This window comes from Apis florea, unplaced genomic scaffold, assembly GCF_048593485.1.
Source record: "Apis florea isolate Af1SG1 unplaced genomic scaffold, ASM4859348v1 contig_3696_pilon, whole genome shotgun sequence".
Classification (NCBI taxonomy): Eukaryota; Metazoa; Arthropoda; class Insecta; order Hymenoptera; family Apidae; genus Apis; species Apis florea.
In genome coordinates, this window is record NW_028256809.1 from 1,433,224 (window position 1) to 1,446,070 (window position 12,847).

General features: G+C 24.3%; 1 protein-coding gene across 2 annotated transcripts in view; it reads right to left on the bottom strand.

The window, feature by feature from the left end:
* The window catches only part of LOC100871590 (lachesin), a 94,659-nt gene that overhangs the window by 60,435 nt on the left and 21,377 nt on the right, over nucleotides 1-12,847 (bottom strand). The window contains exon 2 of one of the 2 annotated variants that reach the window (XM_031919097.2): nucleotides 12,732-12,758. The exons of the other annotated variant lie outside the window; for it this stretch is intronic. Within the exon in view, the coding sequence (XP_031774957.1) occupies nucleotides 12,732-12,758 (27 nt within the window). The remainder of the gene's footprint in view (nucleotides 1-12,731; nucleotides 12,759-12,847) is intronic. 2 annotated transcript variants of the gene reach the window in all.

Consider the following 12,847-nt stretch of genomic DNA (forward strand, 5'->3'; position numbering starts at 1 on the left):
TGATTTATAGTATGATAACATCCTGTAATGTAATACATTATATTTAAATGTGTATCAAGATTAAGTGTTATTAAAATAGTTTTACGTAAATAATTCGTATTAAAAATAAACCTTGTCCCTTTTTCAGAAGAATATAAAAATATTTCAAAATCTTTGATTTTTGAACAGTGAATTTAAATTTTCTTTAGTAAGATATTCATTACATACTATTACACGAATACTAAATTATTTATTAGATTTAGAATTTAATTCCTGTGTAAATTTTTCAGATATCATTTTACAAAGAAGATAAAAAAAATATAATTTCTTCCTTGAACTAATCTGATTTCGTTTTACTATTATCGATTGAGATCAATTTAATATCATTTACAAATACACTTTCAAAAAATAAAAAAATCATATAATAAAGAATATTTCAAAGACTAAAAGTTCTTTTCAAATAAACAATAATTTTGCTTTAAAAAAGCATTAGATTCTAGATCTAATAATATTGCAAAAAACCTACATTCAATCCAATCATAAAGTTTGATAAATCTTATAATTAGAGTTGTACAATTCATGAATCAAATTTTATTTGATGTTATAATAAATATTATTTTTTATTAAAAATTAAACATAGTAAATATTACTAAATAAAATGTTTTAAATTATTTCTCTAATATAAATCGCTCGTAAAACCTTTCATAAAAAGTTTAAAAAAATTTGTTATTTTATACGATTCATCGTTGCATAAAATAAACTGCTATTATTTAAATTATCAAACCATTAAATACTTCCTTTCATCTCATAATTAATTATCAAACATAAGCAAGCACTTAGTGAATCTAATACTCGAAACGTGGCCCAGGATTTACCCGACGTTTAAGAAAGCAGACACGTAGAGAAGATTTTATTCTAAGAGGAAAGATTTGAACCACCGGTAACACTAAGAACGTAGAAATTGATTTTCTGTTATTTACTTCGCGCTACGTTCACTCACGGATCTCAATGAAATTTCCATCTGATATTTACATTCATCAGCGAGAACGGATTATATTAATATTGTTGCGCATATTTATTTGCAAAAAGCGTGAACAACACTCACACTCCTGATATGTGTTGATAAGATATTCTGCACGAAAACGCAGAACGTCGCAGTACTGATGCTTTGTACTTACAGTACAGTTATACATCGAATTTCATGTTTCATTTTCGTGGCACGCGGCGCAAGGGTAATTTGATACAGAATAAACGAGCCATGTCTACGCAATATTACGTAATATTAAATGCCTCACATTTCCTGTGATGTTAAAGGGTACTCGATTAACCATTAACTGGAGTTTTCATCCAGAAATTTTCTAATTATGTGCATGTATGTTTTATATTTTTGTTCCTCGCATTTCGCTTTGAGAAAATATATACTGTTTCAAATGATGGATATCGAAAACGATTTAAGAATCAATACAGATTAGCTCTTTTCTCAGTGACTTTGATAATTTTGAAATATAAAAAATAACTTTTAGATAATCGAGTTCAGTTTTCGTGTTATTTGTAAAAAGAATAATGTATGATAATATAGCATTGAATCTACAAGTGCATTAGTGACATGTGACAGTATGTGATCACTAATTATCAATTGCTTATGAATATATATAACAAAATATTAGCATTTAATATATTTCAAAAAGAATAATAAAACTCTACATGATTCTTTATGAAGAAATAAATTGAAACTATAGTATAATGATTCTTCATTTCAGATTTCGTTTTCGAAAAAATGAAATTTGAAAATTTTTGGCATAAATTATACTTTATGTTAATATTTTAAAAATTAACGTTAATTATGATGAATTATATATAATTTATTTTATTAAGTAAAGAAATTGTTAAAAATTGTGTCCATTTTGTCAAATGTTAAACAAATTGTTACTTGTTGAATCACGATAGCTAATAAATTTTCTGTCTTCATCAAATATCTGTATCAATTTTTTTTTCATTTCTATGATCTTCAGCATACATAAATTCTTTAATAAGAAAAAGCGTAACAAGTGTATGCTTAAAGAATTTTAAAAGTTCATTTTCTCTAAAATGAAGCCTCGAAAATGAAAAATCATTATTCTATATTTTCATTAGTTAGTAATTTTAATATTTATTTTTTCATGAAGAATTATTATAACACGAAACACCTTATATAATAAATATAATAATATCATTATTTATAATTTATTGGAATATGAAAATATAAAACAATTTTGAACGACTAAAATTATAATAGCCAAAGTTAAAACTTAGACTCGTTATTTTTCTCGTTATATATGTAAAAAAAAATCTGAAGAAAGATCATATTATACTAATCGTCTGAAAAATTTATTATACAAAGTGTTAATATTTTTATAAGACATCTTTAAAAAATCTTTGAAATGAAGTTTACGTTAGATGAAGCGAAATATAGAATATAGAATCATTCAATTCTATAGAAATGAATAATTCTTTTATCTCCTTTCATCCCTCTATTTCATACAAACTAATTTAATTAATAAATAAGTTTCAATCGACATTTTTATATATACCAATTTTTATGTTTATTTTAGCCTTTAAAATTAATTGTCCACATGTATCTTATGAATATATTATTGTATACATTGTTTACGTCTACAAGTAGAATTACAATAATAATAAAAAATAAAAATATTGTAAAAATAAGTAATATTGTTAGATTGTTAAGTGTGTTCGTTAAGTGCTTATGGCTCGCGAACTGTAAACAGACAATCTTTCGGGAAAGTTCTCTGTCAAGGTTCCCACGGCCAGCAGGCCGCTATAGACCTAAAACAAAAGCTAATCCTCGCTCCGTTTTTCTGTGTGTTTTGATACGGCACAGCCTGAATCGATTCCTGGATCGCACCATTGACTTTGCGTACGAACATCGCTCTTTGTTTAGATCTATTAGAAAAGACACGTGGTTGTTACCATGCAATGTTTTGTATACAAGCCACCGGCTAGGCGTCGAATTTTCTCGTTCTTGGACCATATTGCGAATCAACACCCGTGATGTTAGTGGTTCCCCACTTAGAATTAGGACACTCCCAATTAACTAGGAAGAGAGTCAAGTTAAGACATTTTCTTCGTAGCTAATCGGCACAGAACAAACTCTCGAGCAGAGCACGTCGTAGTCAGCAACTAGTGAGTTGAATAGAATCATGCTCAGACACGATATCTTATACATTTCGTGGGAGACATTGCTCTCCAATAGTCAGCGCCCAGCAGTTACATTTGTCTACAGTCTACAGCGACGTCGACACTGCTTCGGGCGTAAACAGTATGTATACATATGTCGAATACTCTTTCGATTGAGATGTATATGTGAAGAAGCTCGTAACTGCTAATATATTTCTTAAAGATTGAGTGAACTGTATTAGTGCGGTACACGTGTCTATAAGAGAGCAGGATCTCTCAGAATCATCTCACAGCAGATGATAATTACAAAGAAACTATCTATTGTCGTATCCCGGGATTAGATGTATTCACAATGAGTCTCTCTTTACCAGTAACGATAGGTAATCGTGTCTGACGGTTAGAGTACGATGTGTTTACAAACTAATCGTCGTATCTGGCGGTGAAACTACGACATGTTTACAATGAAACTCTCTTTACCAGTGAAGCTCGTGCCCTCAGAAAATCCCTTCTTAGTTCAATTGGAAAGATCTCAGGAAGTTTTTCGGTGAACGATAATAACCAATAACATCGCGATCAGTGTCCGATTTCTGACATTCCCGAGTTAGAGGAAAATTTCTGAAACCAGAATGATGTTAGTGTCGTTAAATTTAGCCGTGTCTGGAATATGTCATCTTTGGGATCGAGTTCTGTTCCAGCAAGACTGAAATGTGTTAAAAATATATAATTATAAGTGTCGATTAAATTCGTAGAAACGATAGTTTTTTTAAATAACATTTTTTAGATTTAATAGAGATCTGCGACAGATTTCTATTATATTTTCTATTATATTTTCTATAGAGATTTCTCAGAATAAATCTCGACCAATAAATGTTTGCGAATATTTTATATATATTTAAATTATTAATTAATTCAGATATTAACTTAAGTAATTTGATAATATTAATTAATTTAATATACTAATATATTTAAATATAATAATTACTAACAATCACGCGGCGTTAGTGTTATATTATAGTATTAAGATGAAACTGAAAGACAGTGAAGGATTTATTAGATTTATTAATATTATCCTTTTATCTCAAATTTCTTTCGTATTTCGCTTTGAGGATAAATAAAATGTGAAAAGAAAATTTATTTATTTAAAATAATAAATTTCGGAAAAAATTTATTTATTGGAAATTATATTATTGAAAAGCAATGAACTTAAAAGAGGTTTTCTTTAAAAAATATTCTATTGTAGTTTCTTTAATAAATTTTATTAATTTATTTTGAAACCATTATTATTTCAAATAATTATTATTGTTTATAATTTTTTAAATATTTATCGAAGATTTTTAAAAATGCAGCATGTTATAATTAGTATTAAAGAAATTTCAAATTTTATTCTCTATTTTTATTCTTATAATAAAATTTAATTTGGGAATGAAAACAGAATTTATAAACATTCTGATATTTTATTACAATTTTAATTAACATTAAAATTTCTGATAGTATCAATACTCTTTTATTAATTTATTAACCATTCTCCAGTATTGATTGCAAAATTTGTCAACAAAAAGTTATTAGATTGGCAAATAAAATGTTTAATTTACATTTATTGAAACATTTTTATGTTGTACAAGATTCGCTTCTTAACGTTAATATGTATTCATATATACATTTTAAATTTTTCATCGAATTTTTCTTCATTTCTATGGTATAAATTTTAAAGTACATTATAAATAAAATAGAAGTATAATAATGAAAAAAAGTAATAATTAAATTTAATTTAGTTTATTTCATAATAAATATTATATTATATTAATTTAATAGCGATTTAAACTGAACATTGAACATTGAAAAATTCTTTGAATTTACTTTTAAATTAATTTATAATTAATTACTTTTAAATATTTATTATTTAATGGAAAATGGAATTCGCAATTTTTCATTAAAGAAAATAATTAGAATTTTTTATATTATTTATTTATTCAGTTTGAATAATTATTATTTATTTTTCTGAATGAAATTTTCTTATTCTTTTAACTATTAACTTCAAGTGTTAAAAGAAGTTTTATTGTTTCTTAAATTTATTTGGAAATAAACATGTTTTGAGAAAAAAACCATCGTTATTTCGAATAATTGTCATCGTTTATAGCATTCCAAGCAACCATCGAAGTTTTAGAAGTTGTAAAGATAAATTATTGAATGCTTTAATTGGTACCAGAGAGATTCAATGCTTTTGTTCTTTTTATTCGAACAATTCCAAAAAAGATGAACCTTGTTCATAAAATAAGCTTAATTATTATAGACTTAATTATTTATAAAAATATTGTTACAATTATTGTTATATTATTGTTTTAGAAAAATATTTATCAATATTTAATAACAATATCTCTACTTATATCTCTACTTAATGAAAAATTTTTGATTGTTGTTACCAATTGTAACAACAAGAAATTTATTAAGAGTAATAAAAAGATTTTTAAAATGTGATATTATATAATATCAAATGTATGAAAATGTTATATGATTTGAAATATGATTTAAAATAAAATGTTAAATCAATATGATATAAAATATAAAAAGAAATAATTTAAATTATTATTAATTATTTTTCTTATTAAAAAAAATAATGAAAAAGCAAAACATTAATTGCATATATAATAATTTCAATGTTAAGATGTATGTATAATAAAAACAAGTTGATATAAAAACTTAAAATATAATATATATATATAATATAGAATAATACATATATAATATAATATAATATAATACATATTAAATAAGAAATAAAAATAAAAAATAATTATTTTAATTTTAAAAATAATTATTTCTTTTTATATGTATATTTTTTTCATAATAATTATTTTTTTGAAATTTCTTTCAGTTAAATATTTCTTTGTAATTGTCATTTTATATTTTTACTGTGTTCTTTTTTATAACATATAAAAATTTAATCTATTTTGGAATTATTTTTTATCATGCAGATTTAATATTTTTCTCTGTGATTTATATTTATACCACAACATTTTAAAAAAAACTATAATACATTTAATGAATTTTGTATTACATTTAGCGAAAACTTTTGCCAAGATTAATAAATAATACGTAAATAAAAATAAGGACATTAAATTTTAATGTAACAGAAATCATTTTTGCTAATTTGATATTGTAATTTTTAAATAAATATTTCTTTCTCCATCAGAAATGTTATAATAATAAAAGTTTAAAAACAATATTATTTTTCTATTATTTGCTTTTCTGTTATCGATCAATAATGATACTTTTTCTGACATTGTCTAAGAAATAAATCGAGTTTCGTTCACGATCGTTTTCATCCAAAAGAAGAAACAAGAAATATTCGATATAAAACCACGACAATCAGATTCCTTGCTTGATCTTCTTTTTGTTAACAGTTTTCTTCTTTTTGTAGCAAATAAGTTTGCAGTTGTTTTGAAGTACAAATATTGCGCAGACTAAATTAAATCAACTGTTTATTGCAGATTTATTTTGAATTAAATTATTTTACCAAATACATTTACATATTTTCGCTTCATTTTAATAAAATTCTCTTGTTCCAGCTCGCCTTTATTTAATTCCCGCGTTTTATTCTATTCTATTCACGTTTAAAAACCTGCGTTGCAAACTCGTTAAACGTTGTACTTTTCACTGTTTTATACATTTTATATATTAGTCTTAATTTCTCAAACTCGTTATTTTAATTATTTATTTATTTTTTTCAATTTATTTTATTACATTGCTCGATACGAAACCATTATTAAATATTTCAATGTTTCAGAAACTGTGATTTTTTTGTTTCATAACTAAATAATTGGGGAAAGTTATTAGAAGTCAATTTATTTATCCCTATTATTTCAATTAATTATAAAAGAAATTATATTTGAAAAGACAATTAATTATAACAATTATTTATTTAATTAATTATTTATTATGATTTATTAATAATATTGAATTGTGTAATTAGTTAATTTTCTTAACAAAAATCCTCATTTCATTGTAATTATATATTGTAATTTTCTCACTGTTTCTCTTCTCTTTAAACAATTTAAACTATATCTTTAATTCAATAAAATTATCCTTATTTTACATTTACACATATAACTAACATATATCTGAATATTGCAATCATAAATATACTATTAATAATACATAATTAATAATAATATTATGTACTATTTAATAACATATGTAGTATTTGTAAATATTTAACGTTGTTTTTAAACTGCTAGGAAATACGGATTTAATATACATTCCAAAAATATGAAAACATCGATTAACTTTAAACAACATTCTTTTCACAAATTGACCATGTTTTAGATTATTAACCATCACGTTTTAGATTATTCTTATACAATCTGTATAAAAAATTTGTAGGTTATAATTAAAATATGAATATATATTAATACATGTGTAATTAAATTCACGCGAAATAATATATATATATATATATGAAACAATATCCAGATACATTATATTAAAAATTGTAGGAATTAGAGTACAGAAATTTTTAATTCTCTGTAGACAATATGAATTATTGAGAACCGAGGATAAATTCCATTGTTAAATTTTTTCTAAAATGAATTTTTACTTTCATTAAAAATATAACTTTTAAATATTTTACTTAATGATACTATGTTTTATTTAATTTATTCAATATTCTAAGAAATAAAAGACTCAAGTTATCTAGCATGTTCCAGTAATAAATGCTTGTAGATGTAAAGAAAAGACGATACTTATATGATATCATGTTTCTAATATAGTCGCTAATAATATTGCATGTAATATTGCAATAATATAATATAAGCATTAAAATTACTTTTCTACTGAATTAGAAAAATATGTGTAAAAAAAAAAATATTAAAATTTTAATTTCATGCAATCAAAAATTAAAAAAGAAGGGAACTTAACTTTTCTAATGAACTTTTTACTTGTAAACTTTCCTGAATTAAAGTTGTAAACTTTCAAAAATTTATTAGACCGTGATAATAGTATTTCACGTTCAATAAAAGCAAGTTTAAAAATTTTATGTGTGATATATCATTTATTTTAAAATCTGATTAATAATAAAATTTAAATAATTTAACAATACTCAAATATTTTTCTTAATAGCATTCTATTACTCTTTGTATAGATATTTCTAAAATGATTACAATTTCTGTGTGATATTTATTGTAAATAGCATATAATTTGCGAAATTCAAGAAATTATTTATTCAATATCTGAAAATCTGAATTCATCTTCAAAAATAAAATATTTTAAAAATATGAAATAAACTATTTTTATACTTTTAAAATAAATATATTTTTGTAAATATCTTAATGCAAAATTACAAGAACGTTTTCATAGCTATATATAGCATAAATAAATGGTAAAGATATGTATAAAAATAATTTAACATTATATACAATATTGTTATATTCGTTCTTTTAGTTGTTCTGATTTTCGTCAACAATCTAAGTGATACAAAATGTAATACTAACAATCGAACATTACACCAAATGATATTCAATGCATTTTAAATAAAATAAAAATTTTCAATATATTGTGTTTATCAGAAGATTATATTAAAATTATATAAAAACTCCATTCTTATTATTATTACCATTCTTATTATCATTTTATTTTTCGCTTTTGCAATTTATCTCTGTTTTATAAAATTGTGATTCTTGATTTGACGTTAATTCTTCGTTCTTTTCTTAATTCTTCGCTCGAGTTAAATAAATATCACGAGATATATCAAAATCCTGCATTGGTTCTATATCGACATTGTGTCGATTTCACCATGAGAAATGCATTTGATAACACGAGGTTGCGTTAGACTATTTACGAGAATTTCCCTAGTATTAACTAAATCTTCTGATGATATTCAGGATCGAGAGCAGTTTCAACTATCATTGGTACGGAACTCCATTTATATGAATTTGTCGAGAGACGAGCATGTTCACGTAACCAAATTATTTATATAATAGGATTTCAGCTAATTCCTCCACCAGCTATGATTTTTCATCCAATTAATAGAAGTTCACATTCATATAAAAGAATTTTATGGAAAATTTTCTTTAAAATATATAATAGTACATCAAATATTATAAATTTAAAAAATTGCCATTTTGCAAATTTAATAATAACTGTATGTGAATTAAATACTTAATGAATTAATTTTTTTATTTTGTATCATATAATATATATATTTCTGATTATACTGTTATGCTTGATAATTCAAATAATAGAAATCATGTTTTTATGAACATAATTAAAAAATTTAAGTTTAAATAGAGATTAATTTTATTCTAATATAATATCAAAAAATATATATATATCTTGTAACAATATATCATGTATTTTGCAAATTTTTATATATTGAAATAAAATATGTATTTATTTATCATATATAAATGAATTAATCAATATTTTTTGACGAAAAAACTAAGATGCTTTTTCGAAAATTTTCCAATAATTTCCAATTTTTGCATATCTTATATTTTTTTTGAATTTCTATCTATTCTATATAAAATGTAATAATTTCACTTTATTGCAAGAGTAATTAGATATAGAAATATCAATTATCTTTTAATTGACAACGATTAAATTTTCACTAGACTATATTAGATATTTTTATTTTATAACATATACATTTTTATAATGGAGATTAACAAATTTTAATTTTGAATTAAAAAATCATTCTTCAGCATCTTAAATCTTTTGGTATTAGTTTATGTATTAAACATAAACTAAAAAAAAGTGTTAATCACGTGACAAAATTTTGGTAATAGCAAAATTAGGTCGATGACGAGTACTAAAACGTTCTTCTTTAGACAAATGCACATTAAAAAAAATTCATTTCAAGAAAAACCTCATATATAATAATGGAATATATTATATTGTAATATATCTTCAATATTTTTTATCATTGAATATAATATTTCTTTTATTCTTTAAAGTTCAACCATTTCCATATCACTGAATCATGTATCTCTAAAATTAAATCATTCTCATTCTCTTCTTCTTCTTTATCATCCAACATTATCGTCTCAGAAAATTTATAAATATAATAAATTATTCTGTTGATATATATATCTCTCGATTTTTTTCTACAAACAAAGAGTACAGAGGAATGTCTCATTTAAATGTAATTCTCCGAATATTTTTCTTAATTGTGAAAGCACAAATAGTATTTTATATATAATTTTGAATGGTATTTCAATATTAATTAATTAATTCTGCAGGCTTGTTTTCTTCAAGTGTTTTGAAGAAAATTTTTTCAAATACTAATTTTAATTTATTCAGGATCATTTGAAAGTACTTATCATTCGAATTACACATAAAATATTTACAAAATTAAATCATTCTCATTCTCTTCTTCTTCTTTATCATCCAACATTATCATCTCACAAAATTTATAAATATAATAAATTATTCTGTTGATATATATATCTCTCGAATTTTTTCTATAAACAAAAAGTATAAAGAAATGTCTCATTTAAACTCTCCGAATATTTTTCTTAATTGTGTATTTCAATAATTAATTCTGCAGACTTGTTTTCTTCAAATGTTTTCACAAAATCCTCTCAAATACAAATTTCAATTTATCAGATCATTCGAATTACATGTAAAATATTTTTTCGCGTCCTCACGATTGAAAAATTCTGTCACACTTAAATAAGACACGTGGTGAAAAGAAACGTCACTTCACTTTTCACGACAATTATCTTTGAGACGAAAAAAAAAAAAAAAAAAAAAAAAGAAAAAGAAAAAAAAAACGGTGGAATAAATCTTGAGTTGCGCTGTCGCGTAAAATATTCCCGCTCAAAAGCTGCTGTCGACAAGTCGGAGCGTAAGTCCAATTAGAGGCGGCCGGTGGGAGATCGTATCCCAAAGGCATGAAATTACAATAATTAGCTCGATGTTGTCCAACCTCTCCTCCCCCCCTCCCAGACATTTAAACCTCTTTTCCGCGCCACGTCGAAAGTGCACAGGTAGGAAGGAAACAAACGAGTCAAACGACAACAACGAAAGATAGTGGAAAGAGGGAGGAGAAAGTTAAGAGGCGGGATAATGAAATAAGAGGTACGACACTTTTTAGTTGAGGAGAGGGACGAGGCATCGAGGTAAACTGCGCGACAAAAGGATAGGAAGAGCGGGGGAGGGGAGGGGAGGGGAGGGAAATTCCGGTTTCCAAAGATAAGCCTGAAGTCGAGCCGTGGGATCTTTGGAGGAGGCAAGCTTGACCTATTTGTCTCATAACAGAGGTAATAGGATCGGAAAGTATTATAAGTAGAAGTGACAATCGCCGTGGGACAAGCGGAGTGGCGAGTGGCTGGGGGCAAAAGTAAATTGATGGTGACGGCATTACGTGGAAATAAAAGCGGGGAATAAACGTTCACTCGGATAGGAATAAAATTCTTGTATTGAGTCTCGAACGGGAAAAGAGTTTCGTATTATTGTAATTTAAGGTCGGCATTAATTCTCGAGTAGCGCTTGCATTTCTTGTTCACCGTTTTCCTCCTTTTCGAGAAGTTATTCGGGGGAGAATAGTCTGGTTTCTTTTTTTTTTTTTTTTTTTTGCATTTTCTTTTACATTTCATCGAATCATTTGCAAGTAAAGTGGATAAAAAAAATATTCGTAATTCGAGAAAATTTGTCTAGTAATGGTCTCTATGAATCTTGAAAATATTGATATTTCCTTTTTGAAAATTTGAGACGATATTTTAAGAAATAAGAAATGAGAAATATTTTACATAATTTTAGCAAAATTAATGCTATTGTTGCAATTTTTTAAGCGAGAAAATGACTAGAACGACAAAATTGCGTTGAAACATAAAATGCCAACAATGGAATATAATTAGTTCGAGTTATAAATCGTAAAAGATATCCTATAATGATGAAATATTCAAAGGTTAACTCAAAACCAAGTGAATAAAAATATATTTTGTTTTTCCGATTAAAGTATTATTTTAATAAAGTTTAAAAAAAAAAGACTAAAACGACGTTGTTAAAATTGGGTCAAGTCACTGAACTAGACATTTATTGAGTTGTTGTGAGTTATTATTATATTATATTCAATTGTTTTACGGAATAAATGTATTTTATAGAATATTTTATAGGATAACTTATAATCAATTTTAATTTTTGATTTAATCTTATTTTTTTATGTTATAAGAGAGAATGTTTTTCATGTTAAAAGAAATTTGAATGACATTTGATTACAAAGAATTTAATCGTCTATATATTTTTTATATATATTTATAATATATAATATATTCTTATTAGAATAAGAAAATTGGATTCTCAAATATATGTATATAATATTTTCTATAAATAACGACATTAAAAGCTATAATAATTTTTACTCCAATCAACTATATATAGTAATTACATATCTAACTTTAATGAAAAATTTCAGCATTTATTTATTGTAATATATCTTTGTATGAATACAATAAATTATGTTATATTAGATCGTAGCAAGCATTGAAAAATATTAAAAATTAATCATATACGTATAAACATTTTATATTTGCTAGCACTTTATTACAATTAATATTTCAAAATATATAATATTCTTACCGGACCTTGTATGTGATGTGTGTGATTCACCCCTAAAAATAAAATATTATATTTATTTTTCCCTGTCAAAAATTTTTATAATATAATTGTAAAAAAAAAAAGAAATTGCAGGTAATTTATT